We start from the raw sequence: 20,676 nt of genomic DNA on the forward strand, positions 1-20,676 counted from the left end.
GAGTGGGAGGGCAGAGGGAGAGGGCAATTTTGTTATACTGAATCTAAAAGCCAACAGTTGTTACTATTGGCCCGTGTTGTTTTTTTTGTGTGTTAAGGGGGGGTCCTGTCCTTTTGAGCCTTTCAGAAGACGTGACAATGGCTGGATGTTGAGAACATATGTAGGGAGACCCCTGCGGCTCATGGAAGAGGAGCTTCATGCTGGCCCCCTCAGTTTGAGAAATACAAGGCCGCTCCTTTCACTCCTCACCCCTCAGTTAATGAATGCGTGAATGGCAGAATGCCGCTATAGGCCATTCAGGGGCCAAAGTCCCCAAGAATTCACCCTTGGACAAACGCATCCAGCTATTGCAAATACATTTGCTTAACAAATTAAAAGAAAGGAGAATGGTTAATGAGTGTGTGTGCGTGTACATGTGTGTGTGCGTAAGAGTTTATGGATGGGAGAAATGGATGGTGATGGTGAGAAGAGAAGGGGGATAATTCAATTAGTCCTCTTCCTTGGCATAGAAATGAAAGCAGGTTAAAAGGGAGGGATTATTATTTGTACAAGACTAGCTCAGGCTTTGCACAAAAGAAACAAATAAAGATTGGAGAACATCCACAAGCAAGGAGATGTTATAATGGGGCGAAGGGCAGCAAAAGAGGGTCTTGAAAGCTTTGCTTGGTCTGAATTAAACAGGTCTTTGAAAGATGTTTCTTTCTCTGTGCTTTGCCCCAACCAATCCTAACCACCTTTTTTTATTTTAAACACAATTAAAAGAAATCTGTTGGCTGTTCTTCACAAGAGTTTTTTTTTTGTTTTTGTAAATGGAAACTGTAAAAGAAAACCAGAATCTTTCAGATGTTTTTATGCATTTTGTGCATCCATAAAGCATTTTTCTCCGATCATGAAGATGAGAATAAATACCAACAGCAGAAAGAGTCGCTCTAAAAAAAAAAAAAACTGTACATTTAGCCTCAGTCCTGCCTTCGGTGTGTGAATGAAGCCTGATCAGTGCAGCTCGGTGAGAAGCTCTCCCGTCAGGGAGCAACGGCGCTGTGAACAGCTGTGAAGTCATTTTGATAATGATGAGAATAATAAGCGTGCAGACTGGCGTGGTGGAGCCGCTAAGGCCTGCAAGGCTCAGGGCTTTGCTGTTGCAGCTTCACTGCTCCTGAATAGATAAAAGTGATTAAAGCACTCCTGATTATCCCTGACCAATATGTAATGGATTTACAGCCCTTTCAATTAGGCTGTATTTGCTGGCCGCTTATTACTTGGGCTTTTGGTTAGGTAATCAGGGTAGAGGGGGCTTTCAGCTGGGAGTGGGCACTTTCGTAAAGGGGTAGGGGGCTCTACACTTTGCACAGGGGGCACCTGACCCTCTTTATTGCATGGGTGATATGTGAGACCCCCAGCTCTTTACTAAGACTTCCTTACTTTTCCCATCCCCCCCTTCCCTCCCCACAACCGATACACATTGTCACTCCTACTCTCTGCGGCCGAGAGTTACAAGCTAAGGCAGCTTTTGTGTCTCACCACAGCCCCCTCCCTCTGAAATCTGACCCGTGTAGCAAAATCAATACAGCCTGATGTTCTGATAATGTCCTGACATTAGCAAGGGTGAGAGGACATGTAGACCACCCCTTTTAATAAGGCACACACAGATAAGCAGAAACGTAGTCAATGCTGGACTATCTGTTTTATCAAATTATATCTGAAGTTTGAAACTCCAAATCCAGATGGAGCAAAGCTGGTTTCTTTAACAAGGGAAGCACTTTTAAATTATTTAAATGGAGGAAATTAATTAGAATTGTACCAATTCAATCAGATAAAAAAATTCCAACTCAACTGAATTTTAGTTTTCTCTAATTATTGAGAATTTGCCTTTGAATACCTTGATAAATAACTCAGTACCTCCAGTCACAGTTCTACACAAAAACCACCTATAAGTTTTCTGCCAAGATCGTCCAGACAAACAGCACAAACAGCAGATTCTTGTATCCATGCTTTCATGAAAGTTCACACAGCAACTTAGCAGAAAGGAATGCCACCAAATGGCTCTGTAGCCGGCCTGCTTCAATGTTTGGCGTGTTGTCCATCCAAAGATGGTATTCCCAGTAAATATTTCCTCTTTTTCAAACCATTCCCAAAAAATGTATGTGTGAAAATCCCTTCTGACCAGCCCACATCACAACAGCAACCCTGACATGTTCAAAATCCCTTAACTCCTTTAAGCTAATATTTAATTTGAACTTTAGTAAATTGTCTAAAGATTCCTACAAAATGTCCAGATTCACTCTCACATAAAGCTTGCCGAGGGGCTATTTGTATTAACAAGCAACGGATGAGGTGCAGTTAGTTATGTGTTATCGCTGAGTGTACATATGAATTCAATTTTGAAGCCAAATGTATTATATTTGCTACTTTTTTCTTGGTTTATTGTTTGTAGTTGTAAACTATGACATTAATAATGTTAGGATGAAAAATCTATGACATCAGGGCGGTATACTGGAGCTGTGGTGCCTGATAGAAGATGGAAGGTGCCCAAATTAAACTCTGTTCAAGACCCCATACAAACTTGGCTGGCTCTTATGACAGGCATTACAGAGCTGAGCTAAGTAAACAGTCCAGAGTGATGAGATTGACCAGGTCAGTGTGGCCCTCTGACAGGAAGCTGAAATCAACCTTTCACTTGCTCAAACAGCAGCTACCGATGACCAATATGTGCATGTGTTATTTCCTAGGACACGTTTCTGCAGCGGTTGTTTTGAGGCAAGTGTCGCTCTAATAAAGGCTTACCGTGAGGTGCTGGAACAGCCACGCCCTCATGATGTTTGTGGCCACCTTGGGGAAAATGCCACGCTTTTTCTGCCTCTTCTTATCCTTGTCTGGATCATCGTCGTCTCCTGTGCCGGGCGATGCAACGCTGTTGTCTAAGCCATCTCCTGGGCAGAAACCAAACCCGGGGTTAAATAACATCTCAAACCACATCACAGGATGAAACACAGAAGAAGAAAAAAAACAGTCAAAGCTGAGTTTAAGGTTTATGATGGATGGATAAACGGACAAATACCACAGATTGGAATTCAAAACTGGTGCGCTAAGGCTGAAAGATTTGGTGCAAGCAAAGCTGGTGTTGTGTTGTGAAGGTAAGGCAGTAGGCGGATTAGGATGGCCTTAGATGAAGGCCTGCATGGAGGCTGCAGGGTTTACACAGAGCTGCTCCATACCCCAGAGCACGAGACAGGGGAATAAGGGTTAATGTCTCAAATGTTATGGTTGGGCACTGAAACGTTGTGTTCTTCATCCCACTTCTCTAGTAGGAAGGGGAAATAAAAATAAATGAACAAGGAGCTTTCAAATACAGTGGAGACTAGGACTCATGTCATTAATTCAATTAAATTTGCATGCTTGACTTAACACAGAGCATTTTTTTCCCATCCTTTGAAGAGAGCCAAAGGGGACAGAATGGAGTTATGCAGATATGTACAGTAAAAAAAAAGAAAAGGATTCATACATTTACAACATCCAGTTGATCTGCATGAGCACTGATTTGTGAATTTTGGGGGTTCATTGTTGCAGTTCGATGCACATAATGGACTCGTCCTATTCTTACCCCCCTCTCCACCCCAAAGCTCCCCCCCTCTTTCCCTCCAATCTAGCCATAAGATTAGCATGACAGGCCAGTGCCGGCTATGCCTGCATTAATGTCCATCAGCGTTTGATTTCTTGGCAAAAACATGGACACACGTCTCCTTCAAACTGAAGTTTCCATCTTTGTCCCTTGCCTTTTTCTTGTTCCTCTACCCTGGCATTAATTGTGCATTAGCAAAAATGATTTACTTTTAACAGTCATGGTTATTTTTTTTCTTGCCCCCGGGCACGAATGCCTTGAAAGCCTTCCTTGAGGGCATCTAAATTATGTATCTGAAAAACTCCTCCACTAAGGAAGCGAAGGACCCTGACATTCTCAAAATTCAGACGCACATGTCCTCCTGTTTTTGGCGAGGCATCAATCACAGCCACCTATACAAGCCTTAATCTCACATAAATATTTCAGCTAATAACATTAAAAAGGGGGAAAAGAAAAAGGATCCGACTGGTGGTGTAATCAAATGCAAAATAAATGAAGAACACAAGGCCAGCAGGGGCCTGCACTTCTTAAAAACTTTTTTGTCTTTCCTTATGTTTTTCCCAACTCCTTCCACTTCTCAGTCAGTGTTGTGTTTTTCTTTGCACATCACTGGCTTGGAGCCACAAGGAACAGATAAACAAAGAAGTGCCGACGAGAAGCAAAAGAAGCAACCACCCTCCTGAAGGACATATGGGAATGGGGACACAGACGAGGGGTGTTGTAATTGTAGAATGGACATTCATTAGCGGCAAATGCCATAAATCCCAGGCTAAGTACGAATCCTTGTTCAGGAAAGCCTAAAACAATAAACGTTGGTCCTTACCCTGACTGTGAGGGGCTTCCTGAGAAATGCGACCCAGACGGAAGCTGAGTCGAACTCCCCCAGTTTGCTCCGAAACTTACAATAAAAACACAACCAGTGAGCTGTGAATTTCAACCACCCCGCCTTTGTTTCTTTGCTTTTGAGCTTCGCTGAATAATGTTTATGCTCCGTTCGGTGTTTGTTTGTACGGCACCGGGTTTTGTGTTGATTTTTTAGCTACTCTCCAAATCCCTCTCCCGCTGTGAGCAGTCAGGCTCATCCAATAGAGCCGCACAGTGGCCAAAAGGCTGGCAGATTAATTTTATTGACGTTTCCATTTTCAGTGCAATGTGATAGCCTTCCCCCTGGCCAGGACCGGTGCGACCCGTGCGTATTTACAGACTGACCTGTCACTTCATTACCCAGCATGCTTGCTGCCTCCTGCTCTAGCCCACGAGGATGAAACCAGACTCCCCTTGCGTTTCTGCCCCTCTCCGTCTTACACCGATATTGGCGTGTGTCTACAGATCCGACTTCTACAGCGGCAAGTCTGTGTACAACTTCAATGGCTGTCTTTGAATCTGTTTATGTGCCGACATTTTTACTTCGTCGCAAGAATAAAGAAGAACAAAGTGTGGACAGAAAATAAGAAAAGAGAAAGAAACAAAGGAGAAAAGGAAAAAAGGAGAAGCATGAAGAATAAAGGAGGAGTAGAAATAGAATAAAGAAGATCCAACTTGCTCAACCTCATTACATCTGAAGGAGAGCTGGTGCTTTGCATCCACCCCCACTCCTTTCTTATGAGCGAGAGAAGGAACGCTGCAGGGCAAATTGTCCCAAACGCTAATGGCTTCTGACTGTTCCCTGGCAACTCTGCCATTCTAACCTGCATGGATGTGCACTCTGAGAAAAAAAATTGGGTAAGGGAAAAAAAAGTACAGGGCAGAGCAGAGGGAAGCGTCCCATCATCTGGCTATGTGACACAGATGGGGGTTGGCTATTAGGAGGCAGTCGAAAGGCCTAAGGGAGCCGAGGTGCTGGAGTGTAGCCCCAGGCACTTTTGGAAAAGCAGCGCCCTTGGAGACGAAAAAAAAAAAAAAAAGATAGCAGCACACCCCCACCCACCCACCCACTTTCCCCTCTTCTCTTTCTTCCCCTCAACCTTTTCTCCTTCCTCCTTCTCCCTCACTCCATCAAGAGCTTGACTTAAAGTGTTTGCAATGAAAGTTTCTTCGCATATTTTCATACGCGCAGGGACTGCGAAAGTGTAATCAGGCAAACACGGAAGACAATGACCGGACGCAATGAGGGTAAGAGAGAATGAATGAGCACGCTGGCAAACAAACAAGCCCAAGTCCAAGAGCACATTATACGCTCACATACATTCCCTCTCTCATCACCAGTGGGTGGTTATTAAAAATGCATTCAGATATATCTCCTTGTGAGTAAATTGGTCTCAGGGCTGAGCTCATTATCGGGCTGAGAAAGGACTGTAAACACATTGCAACTCTGCTTATCTAATGTTGGTACGTTCAAGATCCCTTTAGGAAATGTTGTGCAAAAAAAAATGAGCAGAGTACAAAGCGTCCCACAGTCTTTGCAGAGACTATACGGGGGACTTCAGGGAGGCTGTAATGGCACCAGAGCCAATGTTTCATGTTCAGGAGGTAACATCCCACCGGGGAAGCCACCATGGTTAGGCTAACCATAGAAATATTGTGCATATGACCGCAAGTAAGAAATATTACCACCCATGAAAACCACACTTAAACTTGGCTATGGGTAGCAATGAAGAAACTGCAGATCCGTCGGGTAGCTGGCTGGTGAATTTACAATCGACCAGGCTGGAAATTCCTACTTCCTATCAATGAACGATTCATCTGCTCACAAACAAATTTGGGTGCAGAAGTTGGTAATGAGGGGAGAAAACAAAAAGTTAGGCATTTCAGTATCAGTGAGGTCTTCTGAACGTGTAGTCAGAGGGAGCAAAGAACCGACGATAAGCTCCATCTTCAACAGGGAGTACAGCGAATAACAGAAAGTTTCAAACTTTACAGCAAAGTTGAAGAACTTCATCCTTATGAAGAGGCCAACTGTCCGACATACAACAACTGCAGGACTTTGGAAATCTCACTTAAAATAAGACTCTATTTGCCCTACAGGAATACATGTTTAACTGCAGAGCTTAATAATGCTGTCTCCTCTGTCTCACACAGATTGTGAGTCCAGTGTACAGAATTATTGATTGTTATGATAAAAAAGCTTCTTAAGAGTCATTATTAATTAGAATAAATAATGAACAATGTAACAATCTATCACAACAGTAAATAACAAATATTATTTATTCTGGAGGTTTTTTTAGAAAAACCTATATTGATATGTGGTGCACAACTTTATACTGCGTAGTGAAAAAAAGACTAAATCAGTAAGGTATTGTGTGTCTCATAAGGCAGTCAATGACCTGCACTGTATATTTTTTACTTTGGTTGTATTTGTACAGATGCCTCTCTCACATAATCTGTAGGATTTCACTGTACTTATAGCCTTTAGTGGTGGATAAAGGGACAGTTCCCCTTCTTGTGAGAAATAATTGTTTTATGTAATTTTTATGAAAGTTTCGCAACATCCAGAAAGCAAAAAAATTCATCTTGTTGTTCTTTCACAGATCAGAGCTTTGCAAAGCTGGTAGTTTGAAGTTGTAAAACCTGCTCGATTGATATTGTTTATGTTTTCTTTATGTCGTACTTGAAAAGCTCACTGCTCCAATGTAGTGAAGCAAAAGTGCACAAGCAGTGGTTTACTAAAGCTGCTGCTAAAGTTACTAATTACAACACCTCTTCAGCCATGACCCTTGTCAGACCAGACTAGTCAGGCACGTTCAAACAATCAAGAAGAGAAAATTCACAAAGATAGCTGGAGTAAAACACGAGTAAGATGGAGAAGCAGAGGCTATAAGAACTATTTTGAATTCTCTACCTTAGCACAGTATTCTGACCCGTCCCTCCACCCTCCTATTACACCACCTCCATCCCTGCAGGCTTGGCCGTGGAGAATGAGGAGAAAAGAAGAAGGGGGATTTAGAGCCTCCCTTTTCCCTCTTTTTCTCTTCAACTTTTCAGCCAACATAAGCGGCGTTTAGCACATTCAGTCCCCCCAAATGGCAACGAATGAGGGAAGCAGTGGGGGCTCCTCTTTTGTCCGTCTGGTTACCCCTTTTATTTACTCTGGATTTGCGGAGGGGTCTTTGCCGACTCTGAGACCACATGCTTTTGACACATGCACAATCTCCTTCCCGTACACACACACTCACAAATGCGAAGAGGCTCTTTTCACCCTGGCGGAACAGCTAGCCCTCTGTTGCTCCATGGTGACTGAGGATTACCATCCTTCTTGCTACAACCACATGCTAGCAATATGCTTCGTGCTCATGCAAAAAGACCCTAATCCCTTTACAGATAAAACATACTTGACCATCCGTTTTTTTGTTTTGTTTTTTTTTTGTTTTTTTTTTTATTTAAGTAAGCCATCAAGACGTTTTTGTTTCTCTGTGTGAACGCGCCATATGGTGTGCAGCACTTGCTCAGATCCATACAGTAGATGAGGGCTCTAAACGGAACAGTCTCCGTGTGCACGGCACCACTGCAGCCTGCGTTTTACGCTGATTATTTCCTGATCTGTGCTTAAACAAGCAGCAGCCCCCTTTGCACTGGACCATAAAACAACAGCTTAGTAAACAGCAAGCATGCTGACAAATTGGTGGCGCTCAGGCCGGAGTCATTAACAGCCTTAAAACCTGTCAGAGCAATTACAACAAACTCTCTCCTTCAGCAAGTCCACCCGCCAAACTCAGATGTTGCTGCCCGCCTCTCGTCTGCCACCCCCACCTTTTACCACCGGGACACATGGCTGAAGGTGAAAGAGAAACATAACCCTCCTCTCTACATTCTTTTTTTTTCTATATCTCCAAAAGCATCCCAGAGAAATAAAGACAAGCGTCTATGTGAAACACAGCTGTACCTGAATCCCAAGGACTGAAACTCAGAGATTCATCTCGCATGAGAGGTAATGTCGGGTTGTCTCCCCACCCACCCCTCCCAAAAAAAAGCACATCATTAAGTGTACCCTTAAATGAAGTGGAATAAGAGCTTTTAATTAGATGTTGTTTTCTGTGTGTGGGGAAGTGAGGCAGTCAAGCAGTAAGAAAGGCATGGAGGGAAGGACGAAGTGAAATGTGTGTGTTTGCGTGCGTCTGCGTGTGTGTAGGGGTCCTCATCAGCTCTTGTACAGTACCTCCCTTCTCTGCCCCTTTCTCTAAGCCCACTAAACCTGCCATCGGCCAGATATCTCTATGTCATCCCTGGAATGTTGGAGATAACTATCGCCTCTACACCAATACGAGGCCTCTCTCTTCTCACAGGGGCAACGCTGACCCCACTGTGCACATCCCTGCCATGGAGGGTGAGGTAGAAGAATTTCTGGGAGGGGGCGGGAGAGGGAACAGAGGGAAGGATGAAGGGTGTAGAGTTGGAGGTAAAACATGTTTTTAACAAGCAGTTAGGCTATTTTACCTTATAACCCAAAATATGGGCTGGAGTGAAGCCACCCTCCTCTTTCAGCTTCTCCCCTGGAGCCAAAGAGGAGTATTGGGTCCAGAAGTAAGAGGGAGGCAGGGGGGGAGTTTAGGATTTTTTTTTTTTTTTACCAGGGTCATTGACTGTGCCTCCCTTAATCTTTTTTATATGCTCAAACTCTGCCAAGAGCCTAAAATATCCCTCCAATTAACCTACAATAGCAACATCATGATTTTCAAACTTTGGTTGTGTTTTCTACAACTTTCCTGCAGTTCTTTGAATATGTGAAACAAAACACCATCTCTACCAGCTTTGCACATTGTCACATTAAAATCTTTTGCCACATTTTCTTTGCAAAACAAAACAAGCTCAATACCTTTGGATAAAGAGCACTGATTATTTAAAAGTCTTCCCAAAGATTCTCATTTAGATTTGGGGCTAGACTTTGACACATAGCAGGTCTTCGAGATGCTGTTTGTAGGTTAATATTCTCTAAATCAATACAGAACAGCAGCATCAACACTGAGACTAAATTGCACAACGGGTAGTGACCAATTAGGTGACTTTTGGGTTTCATTTTTGAGTATTAGAGTAAAGGGGTGCGACTACAAATTCTACTCCACACTTTTGCTTTTTATTTCTACAAACTTTATTACACAAATGTGGATATGTATAATAATAACATATCTAGGAAGGGGACTTGCCATGCATTAGGAGATTTATTTGAGAAGCAAAATAGTTGGAAGGAGAAGAGCTGGAATAAAGATGTATAAAAGAAAAGAGGCAGGCTGTCGCAGATGTCAGGACCCAATTTGCATGAATGGCAAAGGGCTAAATTGCAGGGGTTGGGGGAGCCACTATCCAACCCCTAACTCTGCTTTTTTTCTTCTTTTTTTGGGGAGGGGGACTAAAAGGGAGTTTTGATGCCCATGACTGCCCCTCACTCAGAAGACAGGGATCAGTGGCTAATGAAGGGCTTTGGGTCTCCACCAGACATTTCACACTTTCTGCCTCCCTGACAACTCCACCCTTCTCTCTCTAATCTCTAAACACGGCAGCAGAAGCTGCCGCTGCTGCTCCGTCCTTACATTTGAGATCATTTCTTTTTTTTTATATGTATAAATTCACAAACCTGCACATATAAAATTGCAAACCAAGACTTTTTGAGTCTTTTTAAAATAGCGCAATAAAGACTTTTTGCAGGGGTAACCAGCATTTCGGCCAAACTTTCTCTATAATTCATAATTGTTACAACAGAAAAAAAAAAAAGAGAACTTGGAATACCAAAAGGAGTATGTATAAGTCAGAGGGTTTGATGGTACGTAAAATATTAAAGAATAGGTATTTCCCTAAAGTAATTTGGTCTCTCTTGAATTGAAACAAGTGTGATTATTAGTAAAACAAGCTGTTTCCAAGCTTGTGTTTTTGACTAACTCGCTCTGGCTCCAAGAAAATCGACAAGTTGCTCAGCTTTGGAATGATAATGTCCTGAAAACTGGGAATCAAGAAATGAGATGGTGCAAAAGAAAACAAAGAAATTTGCAGAGGCATCATACAGATCTCTCTGTAAGTGATCAGAGATGTCAACTGTAGTGATGCTCTACCTTCACTTACGGGCAAAAACTTGCACCTCACTCGTAAAATAATGAATAGAGATCCATTAAAGTTCCTGACAGACACATGATGGACAAGCTACTGAGCTAAAATGAGACCAAAAATAGAATTTTATGCAAAAGTCTGGGACAGGGACAATAAATCTGATCAATGGAGCAATACACTATGTCATCCTGCAGGAAAAAGCTAGTAGCTCTGATTTTGTGATCCATAAAAGCAACGACTGTTTATGGTGTTGTATGATCTGAAAAGTTGTGATTCTCTGACTTCAGTGGCAATTAAAGGAGAAGAAATGCATGTTTCTCTTATAAAGAGAGCAAAAACCAAATTAAGTCAGACTTCTGATAGACTTGTGACAGACAGTACCATTAAAAACAAAATTAGCAGGTATGCTGGACGTCTGCACATAAAACTCTGTGGTTGAAAGAGAAAATGAAATAAAAGGTTTATAAATCAACAAGTCAACCATCAGATTGTAGCCTCTGCTCAGCAGCCCTCTCATCAGCCAAATGCCATAGGTTTTTTTTTCTTTTTTCCTCCCCGCTCTTTTTTTTTTTTCCACACAAATGTCCTGGAGGCAGGGAACAAAGCGAGCAGAACTGATTACTGCACTGTTGCTCCGCTCCGCCAGTCTAAACTCTGTTTGGCTTCCTAATGAGCTCACTAAAAACCCAATTCATCACCCATAACCCCTTCTCAACCTGCCTTGAAATCCTCCATTATGGAAAGTCAAGGACAGTCGGTTTACAGGCTTTGGGCAGGGGTCAGGGGCTGCGAAGGGTGCATGGCAGTGGCTGTGACAACAGTTCAGCCGAGGTTACTTTGACACAAGGCCTACTCATGTGCCATGTGAAGAAACGTGCTTCTTCATTTAAGCCGGTCTACTTTTGTCCTAAAAATCCATTGATGTTGGTAGTCATCAATTCACACCCCCTTTAGCATGCTTCGATTTTGTTTTACAACCACAACCTTCAAAGTGTTTTGGGGGGGATTTATGTAATAAAACACAAAGTAGATCAAAAATGTGAAAAAATAGACTCTGGAAACACTGAATCAGTAATTTGTATCATCAGTTTGGATATCTAGAGACTGAAATTAGTGTCTATGTTATTTGGCGAAATAAAATAGACATGCATGGACTATATGTTTGCTTACGCTTGCTGCAATGCAAAATGTGAACCTACCTAGTCTCAATTCTTGTGCAAGCTCTTCACAATTCTCTCATTAATACCCTCTTTCCATAATCTTATCAACCATAACAAGCCGTCCTGATCCTATTAAATAAAGCATCTCATAGGATGATGCCACCATTGAGTTTCATCATAGCGTAATGGCAGTGTTGGTCAATTGTCACAGTGTTTTGCATGCAGGCTAAATAGTTAAACTCAACAGAGCACCTTACTACTTGTTTGCTGCATCCCCTTATGTGGCAAACTGTTATAGAGAATTTTTACTTATTTATTTATTTTTAATGGTGATATACATTCTCAAGGTTCTGCATGGAATAAACGTTCTTGAATTCTTTACTCAAGCATGCCGAGTTGATCAGAAAGAGTTGGCCTGAGTTCCCCTATCTTTTATGACCTTGCCTCATTTTGCAAAACCAGCAGTGTCCCAGTCTGAGCGGAGGAATGTCCGGTTTGATGATTGCAGCAGCGGGAATGTCCCCCGATCAAGTCAGCTTTCGCACCAGCGATTTCAGGTTTAATACCCTTTCGTCCCTTTCCTGCAAAGGCAGGAATGTGGAGGGAATGTAGGAGGGTGGGGAGCAAGTCCTTAAGAGAGAGGGGGGAAAAAAGAGAGATGCGTAATGCAGGCAGAGCATCGAAGGTGTATCGTCAACAGCAAAGAAGGTGGAAAAAGAGCTCAGAAACCAAAGTTTGTTGGTTGGTTGGAGGGAGGGGTCAGAAACCGAGAGAAGAAGGAGGTGGAGGACAACATAGGGTTGGAGTAAACTCCCACTGTTCCTCATTACATGGAGCTGAAATGATCCTCCTGACACCTGGGCTGTAACCAAGAGATTACAGAATTGATGAATCCTTGGTTTAAAATGCAGCTGTTTTATTCTGCTTTAGTAATTAATTCTTTTTCCAATAATGTATTGATTAAGCGTAGCCCCTGATAAAGTTCAAACTGAGAGAGATCCCTCCAGGGGCTTTGGGTTGGCCCACTCCAGAGAGTCAATGAAAACTTCCTCCCTTCACCTGCATCTATCTCTCTCTGTCAGTGCAGTTTATCCTCATAAATTAGTCAGATCAGTGAGGAGCTGATACTGTCTGCACTCTTGTTTCCCTGTTATTTTGAAGCAATCATGTCCACACAAATGCAGATGTGCTTTCTGACAAGTCCATCACACACACGCGCACACGCCCACACACACACACACAACTCGGGGAAAGCATTAAAAGGACGAGCCGAAAGGAGAAGGAGTTCAAATGCATTCATTTACCTAAACAGTTTTTTTGTTCCTTCGCTCTCCTCCTTGTTCTCATCCTGAGCCTAGGAGGGAATTACGGCATGCAGAACGAGAGCATCTCATTTCACAAAACTACTCTTTCATTCTTTTTATCACTGTATTTTTCCTAACAGTTGTGAATAACAGCCTGATCAACAGAGGGTAGAGTGCATATCTCCAGGGAGCCAACTAGCAGAGAAATCAGATCCAGCTTTATACGAGAGTCTGCTGCTCGCGTCTTGTCGAGACCCCTCACCTACAGGCTTCTTTACAAGTCTATAACCGGGGACCACTGTCCTCCACAGGGCCTTGACATAAATTCACTCATTCTTATAGGAAGCAGAAGCATTTGCTTCGGCTCCGTGATGCAACATCCGCACAGAAACAACCATGAAAGGAAATACAGTTCCATTTCCTAACAACAGTAGCAAATGGGATTTTCTCTCAGTATAAAATAAAATGGACTACTCTGACACATCATTAATACGTAGTGACAAATAACCGGTGACCCTATGAAGAGGAAGGAGTCAGTTAAAAGCCTTTTTCAATATTAAAACCTAATGAAAAAGTGAATGAATTATGAAGGTAGAAGGGGAAAAAATATAATTAGAAGGTGGAAGTAGAGCTTAATACGTTTACTCTGGACTATTTCCTTTCGTTAATGGGACAGCAGCGAGCAAAGAGGCGGTTTTCACCAGGCCGGTATTGACTGTCTGCCCCGCTCCGTAAGGTAAATCCAGCAGGTCATTTCATTAGGGCCCAATTCCACGGCACTAATTTTGATCTGAGGCGCTCGACAGCTGCTGGCATGTAGAAATTGCAATCAGTGGGATCGGATGAGTGGAAGCCGATTGCTCCCCACGAAAAGTACTGGGTGTCATAGAAATATATCTACAGATGTGCACATTTTTTTGACAACCCTGACTAAAAGTGTAAAAAAAAAAATTACAATAAAAAAATCTATTACCGCAGCAAAATAATCTTACATTGAAAAAAAACAAGAATCTGACCTTTAGTTTCAGAAATAAATCACATATTGAGAATAAAAGCATGTTTTTATTTAATATTCTTATTTATTTTCATGTTGATCAAACTTTATAGTGACTTCTGATTAATCATTCAGAAGTTTGTGTTTCCCTAGTTATAAATATGACATGGTGTGAAGGAAATTGATTTGCCACTTGGCTGTACAAAGATCCATCTTTACCTTGCCAAGTGTGACACCTCGGTGTCACCAACTCTTCTTAACAAACAATTAATTGCCTTCTGCCTAACAATGGGTTGTTTGAGAACGGTGCCAGAAAAAGAAAAAACAGGTTTCCTGTGCTGTCATCGCAAACAGAACAATTTACTGGGAATTTAACGACTGTGTCTTCTGAGACTAAGACTGACAAACACTCCAGGTGGGATTTGCATGAAACGAAAATATGAGCATGAGGAAAACTCCACTCTTAAGTATGGCAGGATATCTGTGATGCTGTGGACTATTTTTCTTTCAGTAAACGTCTACAAGAACCAAAACCTGTCTAAACTTTCATCTTTTTGATACTCCACGACATTTTCCAGACTCATCCTTTGCCTTTTAAAGCAACTTGAAGTTTACTAAATAAAGCTGGATGATATCCAGTCAAAAATAAAGGAAAGGATGAGTCTGGAAAATGTTGTGGAGTATCTGTGATTCATGACCAGGATATTTGACTGTAAAACTCTGTTGGAGTCTACCAGCTAACTGGAAATGGCTCATCACAGGGTGGTTCACCAACCATTTTCCAAGACTCAGTCTCCAGACCCAAAATTCTGTAGAAAATCCATCAGGTAAACTTAAGAGAAGAAAGCACCAGAGAGAACCAAGTACTCTGGAGATGATTTGTGAAATAAGAAACCGTCAAAGATTTATCTTTCTCTCTCTCTCTTTGTGTCAGCTTTTTGAAACATGATTGTGGAAGAAAATATTCTGTTCAATTGAAAAAAGTGGTTCTTCAGCATAGTTACCGGCAGTGATATTGTTAGTGTGATTTTAATAGAGTGGACAAAGAAAAAGATCATCGTTAAATGCAGCAAAGTGAAAAGATTTTCTGCATTGCAACCCATATTCTAGCAATTTAGTGCAACTTATTGTTTGCTTTACGTTTAGAACCTCCTTTCTCCTCCCTGCCCCTTTTTGTTTTTCTTCATTCCTTTTATTTCAGATTTTTTTTCATAACAGCCTTTGCTATCGACTTTTCAATTTTCCCCCTCACATCCACCCCTCCTGGACCGGCATCAGTGCCGACAATCCTGCATTGGTACCCAGCTCCACAATACCCCCAAGCCCACTCTCCGAGACGCTCGCTAGGGAGCCCTGAGAGCCGGGCCTGCCCTAGAGCTCCCTGCAGCCCACCGCTTACTCCCTACGAGACCAAAATCAAAGAGAGAGGGCCTTAAACTCTAACCACGGGTATAATGAGGGTGCTCCAAAGAACAATAAGCATATACTCCAAAGGAAAATGAAGAGTAGGACTACAAAAGAAGGGGGAAAGATAAGTATAGGAATTTTGGCCCGACAGTGTTTTTCAGAAGGGAACAACAACAGAGAGCAGATAAGGAAAAATAATTAATAAGCTCGCGGGTGCATTGCTATGCAAGTGAGGGCAAAGGGCCACAGCCAGTGGTGATGGTAGCCGGGGCCACGTATCTCCTCAACCGCATATCTGAACGCAGAACAACGAGGGGGTCTCTGCCACATGCCCCTGGAGCCGAGGGGAGCCAAAAGAAGCACGTCTAATTTCTGCACAACAATGGGCCTGGATGAGCGCCCACACAATGGCAGGTGCTTTGAATAGCAGCAGGGCCCTTGCAGCGGGGATCTTCTCCTCTCTTCACTCCGAGGTGCTCGGGTCTGGCTTGCGTAACCTCTCATTTTCAACCAGGCTTCCTTTTTGACTCATAAAGGATGAAAACGATCTCATGGGAGGCTGGAGGAGAAGCGAGGCAGCCAAGCCTGCGAGGCAAAACTCACAGCAAGTCCAGCTACGCTTTTGCTTACATGCTGTGTACTTCCAGTTTTTCCCCATCACCCATAAACCTGAACACCTTGCCTTGTTATTACGCCACGTTTTCGATCCTTTTTTACGTATTTTCCATCTACTCACTCGGTGGAGTGCTTGTGTTTGTTGTGCAGCTGCTCGGACTGTCCTGTAGTGGTAAAGGCTGTTTCCCCCCACCTTAAGAACATTCTTTCTGGGGTCAAGAGGTCAGGCTTCGCAGATGTCTCCTGCAGACACTCGGTTGTCTAAGGACTGCATCCCTGGGAGTAAGTATTTGTACTAAGCAACAGAGCTATTCCCCCATCACTTTAGAAAATGTTAAATGTTTTGTTTTTTCTTCTTTATTTTTGTCTCGGTTTTTCTTTGCTCATTGTTTTATTCCTGAATGAAGCAATAGAGTGAGTGCAGTTTTTCCAAGGTGGAGATTTGTGCACAGAGATAATGAAAGAAAGCACTGGTTATCACAAGATAGTAGTGTGTTTTTTCTGTCTGCCCTCATTTCTTTAAGCACTAGCTGTCTCCATAAGTTTCCTCCAATTGTTTAAATGGGGCCTTAGTCATCAGGCGGAGGGAAAGATGCTTTTAAAGGTCTTTCTCTTATTTAGTGTGCGCTGTTGCGAAGAGAGAAAAATGAAAGCATGTAGTAACGGTCCCGTCAAATAAAAAAACAAATTAAAAATAAAGAACCTTTGAGTAAGCAAGATCGAAGCCAAACAGAGTGACCCTACATGAACGGAGGGGAAATATTTGAACTGGAGTCATGGTTCTCAAAGGGTGGTACAGCTACAGCTAGTGGTACTTGGGATGCCTTTTGTGGTACACAGAGAAATTTAACCAAATTTACAAGGTGAATAGATTACATATGGAGGTAATATGTCCAAAAGCTAATTATTTTTAATACATTGATCTTTGCTTCTGAAAAACACACGTTCACAGATTTATTATTGCTGAGAAAATAAAATACCACAAGCTATAATTTATCATAACAATAAACTATGATGCTTGCAAACCCCCAAAAGTCCAATATTATGTATTTTTTTTAGATAACTGTTACAGAAGACCATCAATGAATGTCAGTGTGTTGCAAAGTATGATAGATTGTAATTATTGAATATCAAAGTGTTCAATAATAATGATGATGATGTGTATGTGCTTTTGTTATTAGCACAGTGTGTGTATGCAGGGACAGGTATTGAGCAAGAAAGATTAAAACAGAAAATTACAATTAGTTTTTAATCAATGTTTTTATTCTTATTGCAATAAAAACCTTAAAATATTATAATAAAATATAAAATGAATGTCCCCCATGCCTAGTGGGAACAGCTTTGCCATGTTGTAGCTGCAAGTCAGGAAGTCAGAAAGAGCTGCTGATTCTTGAACTCAATGACCAGACATTTATAAATATTGCCATCAACACAAACTAATAAAGGTGAATATGTCTGTCTGCATTTAATGCATTAAAACATTAAAAGACATAATTTATAGACAGCGCTTACACATGCAGTTGTATGTTTTAAAAATGTAATTAGATACAAGCTGCAACTTAACTATTAATAATTGCAGCCATATTGGATTTTGAAGTCGGGGTTAATTAAAATGCCAATCTTTCCCCACTGTAATTCTTTTAGTCCAGTGTTTAACCCAGAATTAGGAGATCTTTACTTCAAACATGCAGTGCAAATAAATGTTTTACTTCCTTTCTTGCTTTATGAAAAACGTTAACTGCTGTTTTACAGTTTTAAAGCGTCTCGTCTAGTTATAGAAGTTTGAAAAACACCTGAGGTAGAGCCTCAATCTCAAGAAAAATTGAGAAAGAAATAAATTCCTGAGCCAAACTGTCTCCGTAAAAGCAAGTCATCATTTGCTCTGTTTAGGTTTGGAGCATAACATTGATAAAGATTGCACAATTTAACATGCAAGTTCTGCCTGAAAACATGGAAAAAAGCATAATTGGAGCAGCCTGTTAAAAAAAATCCCTGGCAAAGAGCTATCCTTGAATATCTTCCTCCTTTTCATCTCGCTTTTCCCCCCCCCCCTCTTTCTTTCTTTTCGTTTGATATGGTGTTTTCTTTCCCTTCCTTCTTACCCCTCCAAACATCTCTCTGTATTGTGCAAATTGATATCGCTCTAAATGAATTATGGTAAATGCATAATGAAGGTTTTCTCAGCTTCCGCCCCGCAGCCAGCCAGGATGGAGCATCTCGTTTGGCGTGTTTGATTCGTTTTGTTGCACATTTAGCCCCAGCGTTCCTTCGGAGTGCGCTCTGCTCGAGGGATGCAAATAAGAAATTATCCTTGCTGACTAACATGGCTAATACCTCCTCTGGGGTAATCAAAAATTATTAGTCGCTTGCTTCCAATAAACATTAGGGCTTGTGGCGATAAACACTATCAAATTGCTCACTTCTGCCTGCTCCCGAATAGCCATAAAATGGGTGAACAAAAGTGATCAGGTGTGGAAAAAGCACCCTGGCTACACGGAAACGGAGAGACCCCGGGACTCCTATTATTCCTAAAAAAAAAAAAAAAAGCAGCCCTTTGGCTTTAAGAGTCATTAAAGCATGTACTAGAGTGGGAATCAGACTAGAAAATGAGCTTATCTTGCATAATGCCATCATAAGCTTTGCATAAACGTAAAAGATGAGCGCGTGAAAATCAGCAGCAGAGAGAAGAGAACCAGGATTGTAAGACACTTCCTTTATCATCCTCCCACTCTCTTGGACTGTGGCAGCATGTTAAAGCGGTACCTGTAGGGTACAGCGGCTCCGCTGCAGTTTCGCGTTTACTCCGGAGTGCAAACTTCGGTTTACACAAGAGGAAGGAGAAGAAAAAAAAAACACACAGCCAGTGAACAAGCTGCAGCTAGCCTCGCTAAGCCACTCTGCTAAAACCGCGTGCTGTTTTTTTGGAGGGACCTTTGCCGTGATGCAGGGTTTTAGACATTAGGGGGAGGAGAACCAGGAGGGTGGGGGTGGGAGAGGAGATTAAAGAGCCAAGGGAGGCTGAAGAAAGAAAGGAGCGTAAAAGAGCACAAGGCCCATTGGTCAAACACAAAGGTGAAGATGGGGAAAGGACATTTGAAGTCAGGGCTATACTCCAACTAAGTACACCTTAAACAACCCAGTGTAAGCCGGCAGTCAGGGGTTTTTGGAGTTTCCCCGCAGGTGTGCCTTTCACAGACTTGGCTTCTCTGACCCCTCGCCAATCAGCAATGGGGCCCGGATTTGGACACAGAAATCAGCGGCATCTCACAGTCTCTGCCTCTCGTTCTATCTCTGTCTACATACACTCACGGAGAGGCTGCCAAACAAGAGGAAAACAAATCTGATGAGTGCTAGAGAAATTGGATTATCACCTCTTAAAGGTGACTTCTTGGCTGAACCCCTGTCCCCCTTTGGGCAAACCCCTCCGAGACGAGACAAAAAAAAATTTCCTGGGAAAACACTCCGGGCTTTTGAAAAAAAAAAAAACGAGGTCCTGTCATCCTTGTGAAAATACAACGACGGCAGCATTAATGGACGTGGAGATGCCCTCTGGGACACGTGCTGAAATCCCTTTTAGCCATATTACATCAGACCCCAGTGCACTCCACATCACCACCACATACAATGGCGTAATCAGCAGGAGAACATGGGCGTGTAAACCCACGCCGTAATGAACTGATACAACATGCCCTCACTCTGTTGTTTTTGTTGATCAAAGCCTCTGAGTAAAGGAGGGGGTTGGAGGGAAGTCACTGCTGGTAATTTCTGATTACATGCCGACAATTGTGTTTCCTCTGAGCTTTTAAACTGCGCTGAAGCCACTCTCGGATTTCAAGGTCTTCGTCTACTGTGTAAAGTATTCACACCCCTTCTCCCATTTAGCCAGGTTGCAACCACACACTTTAATGTAATCATTGTGATTCTACGGGATAAATAAATATAACGTAGTGCCCAATTAGGAAGTAAATGGAAATGGTTTTCAAATAAAATATATATATATATATGAGTAGTGTGGACATTTGTGTTCAGCCCCCTTTACTCTGATACCCATAAATGAGCCCTTGTATAACTGTAATAAATAAAAAACGGCATCATGGAAAAGTTTAAAACAGGGTAAGCATGTCAGAGAAGTCTATAGATGGAAAGACAAAAACACAAGGCCCTCGAGAAAATATATGAAAGAAGCTGCTACAGAATTTGAAATGACTGTATCGGTCTTCATTCAAATCTGAATGCACCATTCCCGTGTTGAAACATAGTGTGTGCGGCGTCATGCTGTGGGGAAATTGTGTTTCAGTTGCGTCAGGAAAGCTGAAGCACTGAAGCACTAAGTGAACACATGTCAGTTTTGTAAGACTACCTAAAGGCTCTCCATCCATTTTGCAGCAAAGAACGGGGCAAATATTTCCATCTCCAGATGCCCAAACCTTATAAGAGAGAGTACAAATTCACAACATACTTTTTAAAGTTTGTTTTTGTGCTTGCAATGTGACAGAAATCAAAAGTTAAAGTGTGAATTCTTATGCGAGGCTTTACACCACACACAGGGAAACCATATGAGCGTGTACTATAGTAGGAATCAGGGTAGAAAACGAGCTTATGGGA

At 42.2% G+C, this 20,676-nt stretch overlaps 2 protein-coding genes across 9 annotated transcripts in view; one reads left to right on the plus strand and one right to left on the minus strand.

The window, feature by feature from the left end:
* cdin1 (CDAN1 interacting nuclease 1) overlaps positions 1-20,676 on the plus strand; it is a 541,570-nt gene that overhangs the window by 512,642 nt on the left and 8,252 nt on the right. The gene's annotated exons all lie outside the window — the stretch shown is intronic.
* The window catches only part of meis2a (Meis homeobox 2a), a 94,158-nt gene that overhangs the window by 53,690 nt on the left and 19,792 nt on the right, over positions 1-20,676 (minus strand). For 6 of the 7 annotated variants that reach the window (XM_081602876.1, XM_081602877.1, XM_081602873.1 and 3 more), the window contains exon 8: positions 2,785-2,930. In XM_081602876.1, coding sequence (XP_081459002.1) covers positions 2,785-2,930 — 146 coding nt within the window. The remainder of the gene's footprint in view (positions 1-2,784; positions 2,931-20,676) is intronic. The other variant, XM_081602874.1, reaches the window with a different exon arrangement.

Source organism: Poecilia reticulata, chromosome 22 (assembly GCF_904066995.2).
Source record: "Poecilia reticulata chromosome 22, P_reticulata-male-v2, whole genome shotgun sequence".
Taxonomy (NCBI): domain Eukaryota; kingdom Metazoa; phylum Chordata; class Actinopteri; order Cyprinodontiformes; family Poeciliidae; genus Poecilia; species Poecilia reticulata.